Source organism: Astatotilapia calliptera, chromosome 16 (assembly GCF_900246225.1).
Source record: "Astatotilapia calliptera chromosome 16, fAstCal1.2, whole genome shotgun sequence".
In the NCBI taxonomy this organism is placed as follows: domain Eukaryota; kingdom Metazoa; phylum Chordata; class Actinopteri; order Cichliformes; family Cichlidae; genus Astatotilapia; species Astatotilapia calliptera.
This window is the reverse complement of record NC_039317.1, coordinates 10,092,651-10,115,362: the sequence shown is the minus strand read 5'-3', so window position 1 is coordinate 10,115,362 and position 22,712 is coordinate 10,092,651. Positions and strand designations below refer to the sequence as shown.

The 22,712-nt window shown below is 40.3% G+C and overlaps 1 protein-coding gene across 4 annotated transcripts in view; it reads left to right on the top strand.

Annotated features, from left to right (window-relative positions):
- Positions 1-22,712, top strand: part of dgkg (diacylglycerol kinase, gamma) — a 161,611-nt gene that overhangs the window by 19,737 nt on the left and 119,162 nt on the right. For 3 of the 4 annotated variants that reach the window (XM_026145634.1, XM_026145635.1, XM_026145632.1), the window contains exons 2-3: positions 3,784-4,259; positions 10,238-10,314. In XM_026145634.1, the coding sequence (XP_026001419.1) occupies positions 4,193-4,259; positions 10,238-10,314 (144 nt within the window). In that variant the 5' untranslated portion in view covers positions 3,784-4,192. Of the gene's footprint in view, positions 1-3,783; positions 4,260-10,237; positions 10,315-22,712 lie in introns of those variants that run through there. The other variant, XM_026145636.1, reaches the window with a different exon arrangement.

Sequence of the window (22,712 nt, the reverse complement as noted above, 5' to 3'; positions counted from 1 at the left end):
GTAGTCCGGGAGTGAGGCGAGCACCTGATAGAGGACGAAGGGAGAATATTAAGGAATAAAGCATGACACAGTTTCCCTGTGATAATGTTTGGACTGAAGAGTCCTTTCTTTAAAACCCGAGCGAAATTAAAAAGGCCTTGTGTTGCTTCTGCAAACAAAACCTCCTAAAAGCAGCAGAGGTGTTTAAAGTATACACTATGTACTGCTGGGGGTGCAGGTTATGCCCACTGGATTTTTGCTGGGAAGTATTCCTTTAGGGCTTTTTGGCAGAAGGTATTTCTGACTGAAACACAGAACTAAGATAAGGTAATATAAAGGGCAGCAAACCAAATATTCATACGAATAAATGTTTGACTGTTTGATTTTCAGTGCAAACTTTTAAGTATCCTGAATATTATAATATACATACATACAGTGCATGTCACATTTTTATTTTGTGGTGTGTTTATAATAATTTCTGGTTATATCATTTCTGGTGTTTAGCTATTTATTTTGTATTTTTACCCTGTAATTTAATGTTTAAATATTTAGATAAAGGAATGTATAAAATATATAAAGAAAATAGAGTACTGACTCACAGTATTGCTATAAGGTGATTATTGACAAAAACTATTATGTTTCAGTGATATTTCACTTGGTTGCAACAGCAGGGAATACATGATGAACATTTGCATTTTTATGTTTGCGAACACAAGACCACATTGGAGTTTTAAATCGATACCACAGGTGCATCTACTGAAAATCTTTGGTAAGTTCAAATCTCAGTGATCTTGACCTCAAGATCAAGGTCCAAAGTCATGTTTTCTGAAAATCTTGTGAACACAATAACTTGAGAAAGAGGTGAAATGTAATTTTCCAGGACTAATTCAAAGCCTGGTGACCTCAAGATCAAGATCAAGATTTGAGGTCAAGTTTTCTGAAATTCATTAGGCGTGCCATGTATGCAGTTTAATGATGCATGACTATTACATTATCTACAAAGAAGCTGGGTTTAAACTGTAAAAGCTCTGCTATTTAGAGTCACTGGGTTACTAATCAAATCAGTCTTTTAGCACTGACTCATTCACAAAAATGCAAATACAGACATGAAACAGCTAAATTCCAAAACCAGTAGCCTATGTGTTGCAATCCTACATTACATTTATGTTTTCATCTATGATTTGGTAATTATGCTCGCTATAAATTTAGATAAGATAAAAACTACATTTAATAATGAATAATAATGGATTGGATTTATATAGCGCTTTTCAAGGCACCCAAAGCACTTTACAATACCACTATTCATTCACTCTCACATTCACACACTGCTGGAGGCAAGCTACGGTTGTAGCCACAGCTGCCCTGGGGCAGACTGACAGAAGCGAGGCTGCCATATCGCGCCATCGGCCCCTCTGGCCAACACCAGTAGGCAAGTAGGGTAAAGTGTCTTGCCCAAGGACACAATGACCAGGACAGAGAGCCCAGGGATCGAACCGGCGACCTTCCGGTTACAGATGCGATTCCCAACCCCCTGAGCCACGGTCGCCCCAATTTAGCTAAGTAAACATGCATAAATCATATATATATATATATGTGTTTAGCTTACGCATGTTTCCTCAGTCCTGGCTTTGATGGCAACTCAGACCTGACTTTTGCCTTTCAGGGTCACCAACCATTTTCATACTTGTCAGCCCACCTATACCATCTCACACCAGTATTTGACAGCATTTTTCATACAAACTAGTGGTGACCGAAGCAATCTGCTAGAAACCAAAGCAATAACAGGGAGGTTTTTAGTGACATTACACACACACAAGAATTGTGTGAGAGCATACAGCATACAAATCACATCAGTGACATATTTACAGTGTAACTATTGTTTTGATATAAACAAGTGAATAACATCAAAACACAGCTGTGCTGAGCTGTATTTTTATGTTATTTAACTATACATTTTTACCTCTGTTGTTTGACTTGAGCATTACCCGTGTAGTAAATGTTTAGCACCCTAAAGTCCAAATACTATAGTAATTCCGAGTGCATTCTCTCTCAGTAGTTCACGGTGTCTCCAACTGGCTCAGATGTGAAGCAATGGCTAGAATCCCAAGTGCTTTTATGCTAATCAGAGCTTTGAAGGGTTACAAATAACAACCGTTTTCTAGCCATATTTCATTCAGTTGAGAATCATTTCTAAAAATAAGCTCTTGTTATTCCCTCGGTAAATTAGAGTTAGTCACCCGTGCTTTTATCTCTTCTCTTTTGGAACTACGTGTACTCCAACATCAGTCAAATAAATCCTCTCATTTCTAATTTACACAAAAAGCACAAGCACAGATTCTTCCAGGAGCCAAGATGGATAATATCTCCTTTTGTTTTTTACACTTTTACACTGGAAACCTCCAAGTTTTACCTCGTGCTTTGAGCTTCTGGTAAAGTTTCAGATGGTTCCATCAGTGAAAAGACTTTTTCTCAGCAGACTTTATGAAAGTATGATAGAAAGCAGAGGTGGCTGTACGCCATTCTAGTGGACTAAGTGGAATGCAGCCATCGTTGATGTTACAGAACACACCTGTGCTTTCTAATGTTACTATTAACATTAATAAAATACACATGAAATAAAAACAAGATGCTAAAAAAGGAGTAAACAAATAGAACTGTTTTTTGTTTTTGTTTTTTTTTTGCTATACTATCTGTGGCCACTAGAAGAAATAGAAAGCTTTTGGGGTGGCTGTAGCTCAGGTAGTAGAGCGGGTCACCTACTCAAAAAAACCTTCGATAAAGTGCTTGTGTGAATGGGTGAATGCATGAGTTGTATTGAGTGCTTTAAGTGCTCAGTGAGAGTAGAAAAGCGCTATCTAAGAACCTTTCCATTTACCATTTACTTTAAGAAGGGCTCATATGCCAGCTCTTTTAATGTTAAAAATGTTTTAAATCACTACCTTGGAGCACATGCAGTTTTACACAAGTACCAATCATAATTTTTAGACTTATGGAACAATAAAATTGCTATGAAAATAGCTTCAAAATCTGGGGTTAGGTCTAAAGTGACCAAAACCCTGTTACAAACATGCTGCAGGTCATAGGGGATGAAAACCACGTTTATAGCAGGTCCAGTGCTGAAGTAGTGAACACTAAGAAGTGGAACTAGTTGATTATCAGCAAGTGAACCATTTAAATAAGACCATGGTGTTGTTCAGTTGTACACAAATTGCACTATCACGTCACATATATCCATTTTAGTAGTTTAATTGTCATCATGCTGAAAATCACAGAGCAAATGATTCTGTATTAAATGGCTATACTAGTATATAATAACAACTGTAATGCGACAAAACAACAAAGCTCAGGTTGGGCAGAGCTTTGCAAACATAATGTTAACAATATGATTCCAGCATTAAAAAATGAGCTGCTTGAGTCTACAGGGACTTTTCTTGTCGTGCACTTACAATGTATTTCCCACGGGAAATGTTCAGAAGACAAAAGGCTCCAAAAATGTATCTGCATCGTTTCAAATTTCCCAGGTCAGCTGTAGAAAAGTAATACATTTGTCACAAATAGGAAACTTTAAAGGCAGACTGGTGGTTTAATTTTGCAGCATTTCCCTCAGCTGTCCGCCCCTCACTTTTATAAATCGTTTTTTGTTCATACTTGTTGCTTCTTTTCCTCCTCCCATTCATTTCTCCGTTGTGCCTGCTAACATGAGGCTATCTACATATTTCATATCGAATCAGAGAAGCCTGATGATCAACTCAATAAATTTGTTTCTCTTTTCTCTCTTTTTCCTCTCCCTCTCTCTTTCTCCAGGACAAAAAAGGGATTTTTGATGTGGGCATGCTGAGAAAACTTGTGCCATCTTCCGGTGATCAGGATCAGTTAGCAGCCTTTGTGGACAGACTTCCCATTGGTCTCATTGCTTCAGTGGCTGAACTGGATCGAGTAGACTAAAATCCTATGCTATTTTATTTTGTGATTCAAAGGGACAAATTAAATATCCAGGGAGGGAAATATAAACATGGTCTTCCCTCCCCCACTGTTCATGTGGCCTCAGTTTTTTCAGCTTGCCCACCTATGGTTCTCGTAAAGTAGGAGCGATGACATCCCAAAACCTCTTCTTCTCAGTCTTTTTACACAACGTGACCGAAGGATAGCCATCAGTTCCCACTGCAGCACTCGTGGACTGACACCAAGAGCTCAGCCCCTGGCTTCAGGCAGCATGGGAGACAGTAGCTGGGTGTGTCTGAGCCCGGCTGAGTTTAGCCAGCTGCAGCAGTACAGTGAATGTGAGTACCCATGTGACTTTGTCCGGAGATTTGTTTGCATGGCAGATTTAGGTACATATAATGAGGTTTGTCTGTATGTGTCTCCATTTGTGTATAGCACATTCATGTATGCATTAGATGTTACTCAAAAGCTTTGTTTGCCAGTCCAAATCATGCAGTCCTCCAGCAGCCTAAGCCTATTTTTAATTAGATAATTAGATGTTTATTTATGATAATGTGCACAACATTTCAAATTATGTATATTTACAGTTAAGTGCAGTATCCATGCATGCGTTTAAATACTGCCTCCAGTGGTGAGAAAAGGGGTACTGGTTCTGTTTTAGCTAGAATTGCAAAGCCACTTTTGGGGCCATGTCAAGAAGAGCATCTGTTGTAAAAATCTGCCACATAAAACATGTAGACCAGCCTGCTGTGGTGACCCCTCGTGGCAAGGAAGCAGCTGACATTGGGATCAGTATTTTATAGACATATATATGTCATATTTATACATAAAGCAATCGGAGGGATCCAAACACTGGCCCTTCAACCTGCTTGATTTGTATTGCATGACTGTTTGCCACTTATTAGCCTGCTGAATAAGCCTTGTGGCTATCTCTTCCCTCACTGTCAGCTGCATTTGTTAGTCAAAGGAGCATCTGTCTTCTTGCTCCTGCTGGATTGTGCGTGTCATTGTGAGTGATGAACAGAGTGTGATTCTCTCACGGAAGCTATTCCACCGAGGAATTACACAATCATGCATAAGTCATTGTCTTATAGACCCACACGAACAGCATGCAACATGTAAGATTCACCGGCTGATTGCAGAGCCATTAACCCCAATCTTTTCATGGTGATAATAGTAGGTGTTCCCCTAAAGATGATAGAAAAGTCATGCATAGGACTATTTTACTGTGTATGCTCTGATTTAAAGCTGTCACTGATGTTGTCATTGGAGTGGTATTAGGACTGTTTGAATCTCTATCTCTCCAAATACTGTATTATTAATTTAATATACAGCTGTACCTAAAACAGTGATGCACAAAGTGGCGTTTTTCAGTTTCAACAGGTGCACTAGAGGGGCAACAAGGAGACAACCCCCAAAACATAAATGGTTTTACAGGTGGAGCCCACTGACATTTTTCACTCCCTATCATTTTTGGCTGTTTTTTCCCCCACTAGTTTTGCATTTACTGTACCTAGGGTCAGTGTCACTACTGGTAGCATGAGGCGGTACCTGGACACCACCCAGGTTGGTAGTCCAACCTCTCCTAGATGGCACATCACTATCTTTCATTGGCAGAAAGTTGGCTGTGTCTCCCAGCACAGCCTCAAAAGCATGGAGGAGATTCTAGGAGAGGCGGTTACTCTAGGAGGGCTAGAGTAGCTGAGCTGTAGAAGGTCCTCATCTATCACGTTACTGATATCTGCTCTTTTGTGCAAAGAGGAATAGGATGAGCACTTTCAGAGCAACAAAATTACCTCCAGCAGGCCACTGGTGTGAATATCTTAGACCAAAAAATCAGAAACTGACTTCATGAGGGCCTAATGTCCTCTTGTGGGCCCTGTGCTCACTGCCTTGTGTCGCATTCGCCACAGAATACTGAATTGGCACGTCCACCACTGATGCCATGTGCTTTTCACTGATGATTCATTCTGAGCACGTATGACAGACATGAAAGTTTCTGGAGAAGCCGTGGAGGAGGTTATGCTGCTGGTAACATGATGGCCTGCGGAGGCATATCCATGGAGGAATGCAAAGATCTCTACAGCACAGGCAATGCCACCCTGGTATATGGCTGAAATCCTTGAACTCATTATTGCTGCTTTTTAACTAAATACAGGGAGTGCAGAATTATTAGGCAAATGAGTATTTTGTCCACATCATCCTCTTCATGCATGTTGTCTTACTCCAAGCTGTATAGGCTCGAAAGCCTACTACCAATTAAGCATATTAGGTGATGTGCATCTCTGTAATGAAAAGGGGTGTGGTCTAATGACATCAACACCCTATATCAGGTGTGCATAATTATTAGGCAACGTCCTTTCCTTTGGCAAAATGGGTCAAAAGAAGGACTTGACAGGCTCAGAAAAGTCAAAAATAGTGAGATATCTTGCAGAGGGATGCAGCAGTCTCAACATTGCAAAGCTTCTGAAGCGTGATCATCGAACAATCAAGCGTTTCATTCAAAATAGTCAACAGGGTCGCAAGAAGCGTGTGGAAAAACCAAGGCGCAAAATAACTGCCCATGAACTGAGAAAAGTCAAGCGTGCAGCTGCCAAGATGCCACTTGTCACCAGTTTGGCCATATTTCAGAGCTGCAACATCACTGGAGTGCCCAAAAGCACAAGGTGTGCAATACTCAGAGTAGGGCTGGGCGATATATCGAGTTTTTTAAAAATATCGATATATTTTCATACGAGATATAAGATGTGGCAATATCGTTTATATCGATATAGCCTATGTTACGTTATAATTATACTTGTGGAGCCGCAGGTTTGCCTCTCTTTCGTCCACTTTTGTCTCTACGCAACGTTACTCGGCCTCGCCTCTCCTTCACTGAACACAACTCCGCCTCCCCCATAGCTTCACCTGCAGGCAATGACAAGATGAAAGCGGAAAATCTCCGTTAGCGAGTTACCGCGGATGGCCCCGTGCGTGGGGCTGGACGGCGTCAACGTGTTAGCGAGCTAACCGCACTAACGAGCTAACCGCGCTAACGACATGCAGCCCGGAGGGGCTGCACGGCCTAAAATCCTTTCATTTTCTCAAAACTCGACAGTGCGCCTTATGTATGAATTCTGGTTGTGCTTACTGACCGCGAACCGATTTTATGTGGTACACAGCGCTCAGCAATCTGTCAAAAAATGTTTTAATATGACTTTGCTAAGCTACGGAGCTGCACGGCTTGATGTCGGAGGATTACGGCTACCGGGGAGGAGCCTCGCGGAGTGATACGTACTGTGTGTGTATAAGGACCACAAATGGCACCTGTTCAGAGACGTGGTGCAGCTGTGAAATCTGTCTCTTTGTTATTATGCTCAGCGTCTATTAGTTTACATTTTGACTGCACAATTGTGAGCTTTTTGTTATGCACAAAAACAACATTGTTTTCTTTTATTTATGGACCATGATTATTTAATAAATGCTGATAATTTATTTTTTAGTAATTTCTTCATGTACATCTATGCTGTATGTAAATAAAAGTGCCCGTGTGACATCTGGGACACAGTGTGACTAAGAACTCTCTTTTTGTTCTTAACTTATGGCTTAAAAAAAAAAATCGAGATATATATCTTATATCGCCATCCAGCTAAAAAATATCGAGATATGAATTTTGGGTCATATCGCCCAGCCCTAACTCAGAGACATGGCCAAGGTAAGAAAGGCTGAAAGACGACCACCACTGAACAAGACACACAAGCTGAAAGGTCAAGACTGGGCCAAGAAATATCTCAAGACTGGTTTTTCTAAGGTTTTATGGACTGATGAAATGAGAGTGAGTCTTGATGGGCCAGATGGATGGGCCCGTGGATGGATTGGTAAAGGGCAGAGAGCTCCAGTCCGACTCAGACGCCAGCAAGGTGGAGGTGGAGTACTGGTTTGGGCTGGTATCATCAAAGATGAGCTTGTGGGGCCTTTTCGGGTTGAGGATGGAGTCAAGCTCAACTCCCAGTCCTACTGCCAGTTTCTGGAAGACACCTTCTTCAAGCAGTGGTACAGGAAGAAGTCTGCATCCTTCAAGAAAAACATGATTTTCATGCAGGACAATGCTCCATCACACGCGTCCAAGTACTCCACAGCGTGGCTGGCAAGAAAGGGTATAAAAGAAGAAAAACTAATGACATGGCCACCTCGTTCACCTGATCTGAACCCCATTGAGAACCTGTGGTCCATCATCAAATGTGAGATTTACAAGGAGGGAAAACAGTACACCTCTCTGAACAGTGTCTGGGAGGCTGTGGTTGCTGCTGCACACAATGTTGATGGTGAACAGATCAAAACACTGACAGGAATCCATGGATGGCAGGCTTTTGAGTGTCCTTGCAAAGAAAGGTGGCTATATTGGTCGCTGATTTGTTTTTGTTTTGTTTTTGAATGTCAGAAATGTATATTTGTGAATGTGGAGATGTTATATTGGTTTCACTGGTAAAAATAAATAATTGAAATGGGTATATATTTGTTTTTTGTTAAGTTGCCTAATAATTATGCACAGTAACAGTCACCTGCACACACAGATATCCCCCTAAAATAGCTAAAACTAAAAACAAACTAAAAACTACTTCCAAAAACATTCAGCTTTGATATTAATGAGTTTTTTGGGTTCAGTGAGAACATGGTTGTTGTTCAATAATAAAATTATTCCTCAAAAATACAACTTGCCTAATAATTCTGCACTCCCTGTAAATGTCATGATGGGAGGTAATGAGTTTTACTGGTTAACCTGCAAAATTCACCATTCTTTTGTTAGAAACCGTTTATGACATGTCTAGTGAATTACTCACACAGTGCAACTTACCCTACTGTAGCACACAGTTAGTGTTTGGCAGAGATATGGTGAATATGTATGGAGTTGGAGACGCAGTGGAGGGATTTGCATATATATCCATGCATACTCATTTAGAAAATAAACTCTTTAAGGCAGGAAGAGTTATTCCCATGGAAGAAACTTAATGACACATTACAGAGGAGGAACTTGCATGTTTTTAGAAACAATGCACTTTCTTACACTTAACATGTGGAAGTAGCACAGTGGATTAATGAAGCCACCTACACACACACACACACACACACACACACACACACACACACAAAAACCCACCCTCCAAGCCCTCCTTTTTTCTTGCTGCGTCTGTGCTCCAGCAGGGTTTTTGACCTTGGCTGCCTTAGAGAAAAAATGTAGCGAGGAATACAATAATTTGAATGGGTGAGTGAACATTTTTGACAATATAGTGTATCAAAAATATTTTTGGCTGCTCTCTTGTTATCAAAAGCTCCAGATACTTTAATTTGGCAAGAATTTACCCCCTGTGCCTTTTGTGATACAGCTGCAAAGGGATTTGTGTCTCCTCACTAGATCGGGTATTTTAACCCACGTCTCACATTACCTGAGACTGTATCCTCATTCTCTGCATTTGTCTCCTTGTGTCACTCTAATCACAGCAGATATAGGAAACACTTCCATACTTCCATAACACTTTTTTCTTTCTTTTTTTTGCCTGTCCCGTTTGGCTCTTTTGCCATCAGAATTATTGTCTAAAGGCAAAGAAAGATGCCCAACAGATTTACTTCCATAACGCTGAGATTACCAGTGAAACCAGGCCTGGAGCAGATGGTAAATGGACTGATTCTTATATAGCACTTTTCTACTCTCACGGAGTACTTAAAGCGCTGTATAAAACATGCCTAATTCACCCAATCACACCCACTTTATCTATACATAGTGCTTTCTAACAACATTCATACGCATTCATACTCTGATGGACGCATCGGAGAGCAAATTCGGGTTAGTATCTTGCCCAAGGACACTTGACATGCAGACTGGAGGAGCCAGGGATCAAACCACCAACCTTCCGATCAGTAGGTGACCTGCTCTACCTCCTGAGCTACAGCCACCCTGTTGTGTATGTGTTGCGGTGATGGTGGTCCTGTGGTTTTCATGCACACATGTATATTTGGTCTTTCTAATTATTTGACAGATGGCTGTGGGATGAGGTCAGTATTCTGCACAAAGGCATTTAGTGTGTGCGTATAAAGGATTTGCATCAAAAAGTGAGAACTACGCAATGTCCCTTTCCCCTTTTAACAAGGCTGACTCACCAGCTTAACTGATCCAGAGCGCCTTCTTACAGATGAGAGTGTTTATCTGGGAATTTATTTATGAGTTGTATCATGTTTATTTATTTTTTGTATCCTCATTTTGGCTAAGATGTATGTGAGTCAAAGTAAAATACATTGCTCTGTGTGGAGTGTTTACTCAGTTTTTCTCTTGCCTCTTCAGACTCCACAAAGAAGCTGAAGGATGTGCTGGAGGAGTTTCATGGTGGAGGAGTCCTTTCCAAATACAATCCAGAGCAGGTGTGTCTGCAGCACAATTCCCTGCTCCATTATTCTTCTTGCACTTTGATCTTTTGTCCCTTTCTGCTTGATATTCTGACTCTTTCCTGCACACTAACAAAAACAGAATTAGCCTCATTATTCAGGTGCTTGTTAAGTTCCTCTAACTCAGGGTTCTATGAGTCTTCGAAATGCTTAGTCAGCCCCAAATTTAGGATGATTATCTGTGTTTAAACACAGCCCGAAATTCATCACTACCTGCCACCTGATGTCAGCAGATCAGCTCCCAGCTGTATTGTAGACTCCTGTGTCTGCGGCTTTTGGTGGAAAAATGTTTATATCATCGTCTGGGCTTTGAACAGCACTACTATATTTCTTAGGCAGTGGCGTGTCTAGAAAATTTTTGTTGGGGGGGCCAGGTAGCGGCACAGATTTGGAGAAGGGTGACAGATGTAATTGGCAGATAATGTTAAAAAAAAATCCTACCAACCGTTAGGTTGTAAAGTTTTTAGATACTGCGTTGATAAAGTACAAGAGATACAATCAGTGCTTTGTCAGTGTTTATTCAGCATTCAAGGACAGCAATATTTGCATAGTATTTTTACTGACATATAGTGCACATATGTTTTGGGCAAAAACATTTTTGAATATTAAAATTTTTATAACATTTTTAACAATTAGCCAATGCCAATGCAAAACTTTATCTGCCTATTAAAAAAAAGAAGACAATCTTCTCACAAACTGGTGTTTGATTTTGAAACAGGGAAAAAGTGGGGAAACAAATGAAAAGACTAACATTTGAATAAAACCTGAAAGCAAGTAAATACTTTCTATGCTGCCTCATGGTAAACTATGGTAATATTGATGTATAAAGAACAACACTGGCTGATGATAAAATACAGTCAGCTGGCATGGTGACACTGCCAGTATTAACCTGCAGGGCTGGACTGGGACAAAAAAATTGGGCATTTTCACTACAGACCAGCCCACCAGGTATTAAAGCTATAAAGCCTTTGAATGAAAACAAATGCTGTTGTGACAGTGATGTACAGTCTTTTTGGTATATGTATGATTTCTATACATTTTACATCAGATAAAAACTTTGTTCGTAAGATTCAGATAATTATTTAATAAAAGCTAGATATTTTAAATGAGAATAAGAAAGAAAAGTATTTCTTTGTGCCCCCCTTTCCCTGTTAATGCCCTACCTGGCCCCCTGGCAAAACTTTGCTAGATCCGCCCCTGCACAGTTACCAGCTGTCAGCTACATAGAAAAGGATCCTGGTGTTATTTGTCTCTCAGAAACAGTTCATAACTTCAACTCATTCATGTCACCTAAAAGGTAAATCTGTTTCTCCATCACCTGTTCAGCTCTGATGATTCAGTAAGGACATCTCCTGGTTTCATCTTCATGTTTCCCTCTCACCACATATCATGACCAGCAGCTTTACAGCTGTGGCTCCAGCAAACATCAGCTGATACTAGAAATTAATATTAAATAAATTCTAACAACAGCTGATCAAGCTTAAACGTGCTGCTGTTGTTTAGCACGACATCTGCTGGTTTCCTCTTTCTGGTGCAAAGTGGGCGATAAACAAACGCGAGAGAAAAGCCGATCAGCTGATCATTGATCAGTTTCATGATTGAAGTAGGAACAGGAGAGGGAGGGGGAGAGAATGAGAGAAGAAGAGGCAGCTGTGCAGCGTAATGACAGAATAAATCCAGCTTTGTGTCTTTTTTTCATTCTAGCTAAAGTACGGGACAAACTGCGTCTCTTCTCAGCTCAACACGAAACGTGTAATATTTTCTCTGATTGAGGGACCATTCCATTTTTTAAGGAGCCGTTGGCAACTCTACTAACTAACCTTATGAATAAAATAAAGTTCACTATCAGAAACATCATAGCACCCACCCAGCTGTATAGAAACTCTGTCATGCTAGCTAGCACGCAGTACGAGTTATTGTAACTGACTGTAAAAAGTCAGCACAACAAAAATAAACTCCACCCAAACTTGGTTTATATCTGACCCAGATAGACTGCAGGTCATAACTTCTTACCTGACATTCAGTTCACCTGACACTCGGACCGGTGGCTGCCTCGGGTCTCTGCTCCTCCTGCCTCCCCTTCCCTCATCCACCTGCTGGCCTCTGTGGAAGCCCCGCCATAGCCACCACCAAACAACTGAGTTATTTTTTACACATCGGCCAGCATCTGGCCAATCCACCACCTCTCACTGTTCATGCCTTTACAAAAAAAAAAAAGTCATCAGCCCACCGGTATGCCCGATGGCCAGCCCAGCTATGTTAACCTGCAACCAAATGTTACAACTTGGATTATATCTTATAACTCATAACTCTTATGCTAGCTCCCCCAGTACTGTCTGAAATATTCGAGGGTTGCAATAATTCTTTAAGTGTTATTTTTTCCTTGGTATTCTAATTTCTAATAAGTTTACTAAACTCAACAAACTTGATATTACTTACCGGGACATTTATTCTCTCCTCATTTTCTTTCGCCGAAAAATTGTTTTCTGCAGTGCCGTCTTTCCTGCTTGGCTCTCCTACCTTTGCTAATGTGATGCTCATAGTGCAGAAGCCAATGCTGCATTCACTTACACTCGGATATCTAGGCTTTACTGTGGAAACATAATCGTACATTTGATATTTGATTGAATTTTATTGTTTTAGCTACGGGGTGGCACCTGGGGTGGCCAGTCTGGTGGGGGCGGGGGGAGGGGCAGGCCACCCCGCTGCACACGCCACTGTTCTTAGGATTAAGTCACATTTCTTTGTTCACTGAGTTATTGCCCAGCATCAGTGTTGGGGCGTAACCGAATGCATGTACGGGTGTTCTGCGAATCCATACTCTGACGGGTAAAGTTAAGTGTTAAACATTAAAGTTGCAGAGCAGGAACAGACGGCTTGTTTAGATGGGCATGTTCTTTTTAGTGAATTCTCTCTAAAAGGAACAGCATCTAAGCAGAAGCACAAGACTTCTGGAACAGTTTATATGAGAACGCACAGCACCATGTTTGGCAAAAACCAAGCACAGTGTAAACACCTCACACCAGCTGTCAATCACGGTGATGGAGAGGTGATGATTTGGGTTTGTTTTGCAGCCACAGAACCTGGTCACTTTGCAGTTATTAAGTTAATGATGAATCCTGTGTGTACCAACGTATTCTAAAGTCTAATGTAAAGCCATCTGTCCCAAAACTAAAGCTTGGCTGAAACTGGGTTATGCAAACACACCAGAAATCAACAGCAGAACGATTGAAAAGGAAAAGAATTGAAGCTTTAAAACAAACAGCCAAAGTCCGGACCTCAATCTGACTTAAGTGCTGTGGCAGAACGGGCCAGAATTCCCATTCTGGACTGATAAAGTTATACAAGAACAGTCATGGCAAAGGTGTTCTACAGGCTACTGAATCATGACTTGTACTTTAATGATGCTGTACTGTAATCATAAGTGATGGAAGCACATAGACTGATGGTTCAACCGATGAACAGCAGAGGGCAGCTCCATAAGAACATGTTTATAGGTACTAAAGAACCCAGAATACAGGTTTTATAACTCATTTACCTGATATGCACAGAAGACGATAACAGATTACAGGTTGTTGTATTTCAGTTGCACATCACCGGGCCATGAGCTGTCTTGAATAATAAACTGTAACTATACAAAGGAATAACATTTAGGCTTTAATTTATCAATGCTATAATGTCATAATCAGCCGATCTGTATATATTTGGAGATAGTACTTCCACTTACATCAGAATTTGTACACATACAAAGTATCAAATCTTCCTTTGGCTGCTCCCTTTAGGAGCCACCACAGCAGATCATGTGCCTCCATCTCACCTTATCCCCAGCATCCTCTTCTGTCATACAAACCTGTGGCCTCTGTATGTCCTGTCACACCAACCCTCTGCATGTCACAACACGTCTCATACACAAAAAGCGTGTTAAGAATAAATGTACTTTTACATACGTGGTTATAACAGTTAGATTTTTTTAGGCGAACTATTAAAACCTTACAGACTTCAGACTAATGTCAGAAAATTGGCATATTGTAGAAATAACATTTGAAGTGTCATTTAAAGTTTTAAAATGGCACATTAAAACCTTTAAATGGGTTTACACAACACATGGCATATGTTTTATGTGGTATGCTATTTGTTCCTTTATAAAAATTGCACATGAGACAACTTATGAGAACCAGTAGTTCATTTCTTAAGCCACTCTGAAAAGTCACAATGCCTTCTCATGTTCAAAGCAATTGAGACAGGAGTAGTTGAGTAGTTTTAAAGTCACATATTCAGAAACGGGAGGATGCCGGGGTGGATGGATGAGCTGACAAAACACTTTGTGTTTGCTTCAGACACATGACCAGTAAGCTCATGCTGGTCAGAATTTAATCATTTGTGCACAACGTCTTGATCCATGCTGAATCACCCAGTTAAGTAAATCCCAACAGGTTGATTCTGTTCCCCCGGATGTAGTATTTTCAGTGGGAGAAACTGAATGAGTGACGAAACGTCTCTCCCAACAGAATCAAACTTTTGGGATTTGTGCACAATGTTCACCTAAACGAGTCTTCACCCAAATTGTACTCAATTTCACATTTGTCGTTTTTGCGTTGAGATAAACTGTGAACAGGATGAGTGTCACGGTTGACGATGGCCAACTGTGGGGAAGGTGAGGGAAGGAGGACCCAGGCGCGGAGCTCTGTGTATAAGCAGTGCGTTTATTTACAGTGTATGGAACCAAACAACAATAAATCCCCGTGCTTTCCCCAGACTCCCGTGTCGTGTCCTCCTTGTGCTCTCTGCTCCCGTGTGTCTGCACTCCCGGTGCTCGCTGCTCTTTAGGCTTCCCACGCTCCTCCTGCAGGAAACGATAGCGGCAGCTGTTAGGACACTTAACTATAGCAGGCATGCACTCAAAGACTAAACCTAAACTGGATGACTAACGTGGAGTCTCACGCAATGATTCCGCGTCGGTGGGAGCTCCAAGACTCTCCTAAGTAGCTCCCCCGACGAGCCCTGATCAGCAGCAGGTGTGTGGCAGGAGCTTCGGGTGTGGCCAGTCCCCTAGCAGGGCCACACCCACCAGGCCTGAAGGCGCCTGTAAACCGGTGTTCACAGAAACACCTGCATCCGTACACACACACACATATGTGCAAGCATGGAGAAGAGGGGCTGCAACACCAAAAATACATATAATATAACATAAGTCCATAACTGCTCGGGGACCCTGACAATGAGTCACTACGTCACTGACATTCTGTTTATTTATTTTTGTACGATGGTCTTTTTTGGTCTTTTGTTTTTACAAAAAGCCTCTAATCGTAAAAAAGCACAATTAGAGCTCCAGTATATTTAGTTAAAGAATTATTTTTGTGCCTGTATTCTGAACTAAATCTTAACAAAAGCTATGTCATAATATTAAAGGGTTAGTTGTTATTGTTGTTCGTGATCTCCTATTCTTATGCATCAGACAGCTATTTAGGTTAGAGTCATGGTTTAACATTTCATATGGCTTAGGGCTAATTTTATACGTCGGAGTGGAGGACTGGTGAAGGTAATCAACTGATGTTCATTAAATCTATGTTCTCATGTGATGTTCAGCCTCTCCCTGCCACCTTTATATTCTCATATGAGAGCCTCATTTTTCTTTCTTACTCTGTTCATTATCACCTCCACTTGGCTGTACGATTGTCCTCAGTATTTGCGATGACACAACTAACAGCCTGGCTGGACATTTGGCGCCACAGAACCAGACTTAATGTTCACGTGGGCTTTCTGAGACCCCGTTGTCACCTGGCGCCACCGTGACGACTCTAGCCCTGCATCTGCCATCCATCAGTGTGTGTGCGCTTGTGCATGTGTGTCTGTGCGTGTGCGCATAACCCCCAATGAGTCATCGCTGCATCAAGCTAGCTGTTGTGGAATCCACTCAGGAAGTAGACCTTTCTTTCTTCCCACTCACTCATTGTTTTTATTGAGCTTTTATTTTTAGCCAAAGTGTGGTCCGGAATTTTTACACTGATAATAATAATAATGAAAAATGACTGACACATGGAGCTGTCGGTGTTGTTGGGTTTTCTCCAATTTAGCAAACAAATAAATATCGCCCTATCATTCTCAGTGACTGATGAGTGACTGAGAAACAAAGACTGAACATCACACCCACAGATTTCTTTTAACAACAGGCGCAGTCTCTATAAGCATCTGTCATGACAGTGTGGGAGTGATGCCTTTTGCCTTTGCTCTATGCACTTTGTTTGTTGGCCAAGGTTTCAATGAAACAGTGCAAATGTTTGGAGAGCTGTTTTTGAGACATGCGAATTATTTATGTGCTTAAAATGTTTAAGTTGGGTGTGCACTTCATGATTGTCAGGTTGATGTGATTTGGATGTGCTGGCTGATCAAAACCAGACAGACTGGGTCACTTCCAGCTGGGCTTAGTTGGTGTTGACAGCTTGTAGAAAGTGTTATCTTTATTTTTAGGAACCAGTCATTGTTGCCTGTTCTCACTATGTTTTTGAAAAATATATCTAATATTTGTGATTTACAGAGTGTTCACAGGATGTTTTCCCTGTGTCTCTGTGTGTGTTCATAGGTGACTCTAAATTGGCTGTAGGTGTGAATGTTCTTCTACAGCAGCAGTCCCCAACCCCCGGGCCACGGACCGGTACCGGTCCTTGATTCGTTTGCTACCGGGCCGCGAGAGTTGAGGCTCGGGTGTGAAATTTATGGTTTTGAGGGTTTTCATCATTAACTCGGTTTCCCTGGGTCTTTTCCCGTGTTGTAGGAGTGTTTTATTTTGAAAGTAATATTTACACGTTACCATAGCGACCAGAGTGCATTAAGGGGCAGAGAGGAGGATGTTACTCTCAGTGTTGTTGGCGCATTTCTGGAGGACGCTGCTAATAAAGTTACACAATTACACAGCGAATTCATGTTTATTATTATATTAACAAAATACCACAGTTTTTGTCTTGGTCGTATCATTTTATTTTGTTGTATTAAAAGGCCGGTCCGTGAAAATGTTGTCTGACATTAAACTGGTCCATGGCGCCAAGGTTGAGGACCGCTGTTCTACAGCCAGTAAAATAAGTACTGAGTATTGAACATGGCACCAATTTTCTAAGGAAATATATTTCTAAAGCTCCTTGACATCTCACCAGATTTTGGTAACAACCCATTCAAACCACTCATGCAAAGAAATCAAACCATAGATGTCCATAACTTATGTGCAATAATCAGAAATGACACAGGGAAAAAGTATTGAATACGTGAAAAAAGCATGGAAATCAAGACACCATACACTATCAATTAGAAATTAATTAGAAAAAAATCTTGCAGTGCTAATTAATATCAGCTGGCTTAGTCCCAACTGATGGCCTATAAAAAGGTGTCTCATTACCAACGTATCACACAAGAAACCTCTCACGATGGGTACAACCAATGAGCTCTCTCGAGACCTTTGCAACTTTAATGTTGCAAACATAATAATGAGATTGGTTACAGAAGAATTTAAACTACTAATGAATGAATATATGGTTTGATTTCTTTGCATGTGTGGATTGGATAGGTTGTTACTGACATCTGGTGAGAATTTCATGTCAATAGCACCTTTGGAAATATATTTACTTGTTTTCTTTTTTCTTTCTCAGCAGGTGACCCAGGTGATTGATATATGCATTTTTTTTCTTCTTCTTTTTTTTCTTTTTTCTGCTCATTCTGTTGGTTTTTGTTTTTTGCCCTTCTCCCCCATCCCTCTTCTCAGCTGTTTCTCTTTCCCTCTTTCTTTCTCCCCTTCTTTCCCCCAGTCAAGTCTGTCCCATATTCAGTAAGTGAAAATAAAATAAACAATAAAAGGTGAATCAAATGGACCATTACGGCAAGGCTGGGATGGTCAATTTGGTAAAGTAAATCCGTTGGGCATCTTTCTTTGCCTTTAGACAACAATTCTGATGGCAAAAGAGCCAAACGGGACAGGCAAAAAAAAAAAAAAGAAAAAAGGAAATATATTTACTTAAAAAACTGGTGATGTGTTCAGTACTTATTTTGCCTGCTGTATCTCTCTCTCTGTCAACTCTGTGTCAAACTGGCTACCTGTCCATGGTGGACTTTGGCTCCTGAGACCCTGAATCTGGTAAAGGAAATAGAAAGGAATGGATGGATTTGTGGCTGCTGTAAAGTCAGTTTTTTTTCTTCCATGAGGAAGCTAGCTGGGGCTTTTCTCCACTTCACAGAGGTGGTAAAATTTTATTGCAGGCAGTCTTTTATTTGTTATAAGTAGATATGAACAAATCCTGCTTTTGTGGTGCTCTTTTTTCCTCTGTTTAAGTGACTGCTTTAAGCAGCAGTATCAGGGTCTAGCAACTGTATCCAATCAAAGAACCACTCGCTATTCTTTTTTTAGATTCTATTTTTGGCATTTTAAGCCTTTATTTGACGGCACAGTGGAGAGAGTAGACAGGAAAGCTGTTCGAGAGAGTGTGATGGAATGACACGCAGGAAACGATCTGGGGCAGGCTCAAACCCAGCTCACTTTTTACTTTATGAAGATTTTTTAGCTGTTCTTGCAACTTCTAGTAGTTAACTTATAAAAGCACACCTTAGAATTTGCTTGTTTAGCACGCGCTAGTAGTTCTGGGGCAGGTTCTTCATTCATGCCTGGCCCAGCAGTTCTCTGCTCAGGTGCTTAGAGCTGATCAAAAATGATAGCTGTGGATGGAACAGTGATGCATAAGCAAAGTCAATCAAAGCATTTGACAGACGGGCTAAAAGAAGAAAAAGAAGAAGAAGATTAAATGGAGCATGTAAAAGTGTCATTTGGGAGATATTTACAGTTCAGCAGCCTTGAGCTCGCTCACACAGAGAACAGCCTGTAGTTGCTCTCGGGAAAAAGTGTTTCCCAGAGGGATGAGAATTTTTGCAAATGCATCTGGAGGTACTTCGATTCAAAGCACTGTATCAACCTATGAAAAGCAGCTTTTTGTATGTCCTGATTTCATATAAAGTACGTTCTGTGGTATGTGTGCACATGAGCATATTTGACTGAATCTGCTGTGCTACACGATGGACACCGGATTAAAGCCTTGCAGTGTTTTTGGCCAAATAAGGAGAAGCGAGTGATATGAATAATGCCTGGCAGGATTTGGGAGCTCTCAGGGTTAGGTTAGCAGTGTTGAGCTGAGGGCGGATCCTTACCACTGTGTGCTCTTCTCCGATGGGCATCAGTTACAGCAGCTCCAAACCTGCAGAACAGAAGCATTTTAAAAGTGTGTCTGTCTTCAAAGTGAAAAGAATCAATTGTACTTTCTACTATTTTAGAACATACTAAATTCTGTACAACCTTAATATATTTGCTAGTTTTACTTGTATTTACTTTTTTGTTTATTATTATTATTATTATTATTATTATTATTATTAATATTATTATTATTATTATTATTATTATTATTATTATTATTATTGAAACAGAACTCTTAAACAACCCACTAAGAAGAATATGACAGACAGCTTTGGTAGTGATGGGAGCCCTTATAAGAGGTTATCAAAACGTTTTGAGTCCAGCTGCTATTTTTAGATCCCAATGCAGAAGTCCTGTTATGGACCCTTTGTACTTGTGCCTCTGTGAGGAGTGCTGGATCTCCTCGTGTGTGTCAAAATGGCGATCCTTCATTTTGATTTCCATTTTTGGGAATAAAGTTGCCTGAAGACAAATAAAAAAACAAACCAAAAAACACAGGCTTGCTTCCGGCCTCGTTCATTACCTGAAATTCTGCATCCAGGCCTGGAAACTATCGACTCATCTGAAAACTGTGGAAAACTGCCGAGGCTTCACTGGAGAACCAACTCATCATTAGTAATGATCCTTCACACAAAATTTGTGTCAGTTTGAAACAACATAATGTCTGCTCTCTGCACAAGTTTGAGGACCATTGCGAAATTGCAAAGCACAAGATCCCGACCCTGTCCCAACTAAACAATTGTCATAAAACCTTTTTTCTCTCCATTCTGAGGTGCAGACTCCTTAATTTGCAGTCTCAATTGCTGTTTTCTGATAGCACCTATGCTGGATTAGAGCCAAGTGTCACGGTGGAGTGTGTATGGAGGACCCAGGTGCGGACACAGGCGAAGGAACAGAATTAATACTAACAAATGGCGAGCCTTTATTTCGGCTGATATACATGAAACATAAATCAAAGCGAGAAAACAAACTAGACTGTGAAACTATGATTCAACTAAGACACTATGAACTCGACTAGGATTTCTACAACAAGGGTAAGATCCACATACAACACAATGCTGAGCACACGAAGACTGAGGACTTTAATACACACATGAGGTGATCAGGGGAAGTGGAGACACATGAGGACACAGCTGACTCGAATGAAACAGGGGGGAGTAAAACTAACCACATGAACACAGAACACAAGATCCTTTTCAAAATAAAATAGGAAACATGGAGACTTACACATGACAACACAAGCTTAACAGACCTAAAACACATGACAGTCTAGACAAGGAACGACACACAGAAACCAAGGAGACAGCTGATAAGTAATCGTTAACCTAAACCTCCACTAAACCCGAAATAAGAATAACACACAAACTTATAATCACCAAACTAAAATGAGAACTTCAAAATTACAAAATAATACCCAGAGACCCAGCCTGTGACACCAAGCTTGGTCGACAGAATGATCAACCTTTCAAGTACGGACACTCGTCATCACTGAACAACATTGTTTTAACTAATAGAAGCAGTTGACAACTCTCCAAGAAATACGCTAGTTTTTCCGTCTTATATAGGGTTTTTCAGCAGTACAGTATATATGAGTAAAATAACTATTATGAACAGATGATTTCCTCAGATGCCTTGCCCAAATTCTATTTTATCTTTTCTGCCCAATTTTTAACAATATCCTTGATAAACCCCTTCTACTTCTTTTTTTTTTTTGATAAAATAACATTTCAACCCTTAGTTCTCAGTCATCTTATAAAGCTGCCAAAAACCGTCTGTCATGTTATTGTCCAAATTTTACACATATGTTACTGTATTAGACTATTGTAAGCCAAAATCTAGTTTATATATATTATATATATTATATCTTTGAAACATCTTTGTAACATCTTTGTAACATCTCCTTCATATCTTTGCAACGTTGTCCACTTGATTCACCTGCTTCAAAAAAAATGTTTTGAAAATCAGTTTTACAACTAGAAGTCATATAGATTTAAATCATCAATTCAGCTTGACTTGGAATTAGTTTTATAAGCACTGGTTGTGTACAAAAGCATCTTTAATTCTATATGTTGTCCACCAGATATACAAAACTGAAAACAAATTCTCTTTTGACTTGATAAATCATAGGGACGCCTACAGTAAACTTGGTGATCCATCCCTCCTCCACCTCAGTGCTGATCTGATCGCTAGACTTATAACTCTTATTTGTAATTTAACACTTTCTACAGCCAATTTTTTTTAAATATGGAAAGCTGCACAGGTCTTACTACTCGATAAAAGTAATGACCCTAGTCACTTAACTATGGAAGCGGGCCAGAGGGGCCGATGGCGCGATATGGCAGCCTCGCTTCTGTCAGTCTGCCCCAGGGCAGCTGTGGCTACAACTGTAGCTTGCCTCCACCAGTGTATGAATGTGAGAGTGAATGAATAGTGGAATTGTAAAGCGCTTTGAGGGCCCCGAAAAGCGCTATATAAATGCAATCCATTATTATTATTATTATTAACTAATTACCACCCTATTTAAAACTGTTTAGTCCTAAAGTGTATAACATTTTACAATGATAGCAGACATGTTTTAGATCATGTCGCAGAACAATGCCTGCAGTGTGTGTGTACGTAACAATAGTATGGAAATGCTTGATCATCAGTATTGTGCTGCACTTTTGATAGATCCATCAAAAACATTCGATTCAGTAGATTGTGGCATTTTATGAGAAAAAACACACAGGTAGATCTTTTTTGACTTCTTCTTTTCACCGTGTACGCAAACAATGTTATCAGTGTTACCCAAAACTGTAATGTACATTTTTATGCAGACACTATTTTATATGCCACTGATTTGGCAAATCTATAGAAACAAGAAAATTACACCCAAAGATTGGATTTTTATATAAACATAAATCACTATACAATTTTGTCTGCATAAATAGGCAATTTTTTTCCTAGTCACCATTACACCTTACATGGAAAGGTGGGCTAGTACGTGCTACTGGAGTGATTACAAAGTGTAGGCTGGGGCCATGAAGGTACTGCAGGTGGGCCACAGTAATAACATACCTGAATTTAAAAGTACTGAGAAGTATGTACACATACATGTTTATATAAATGTATTTATATAAAATTGATTTAAAAATAGCAACAGGAGGTGATA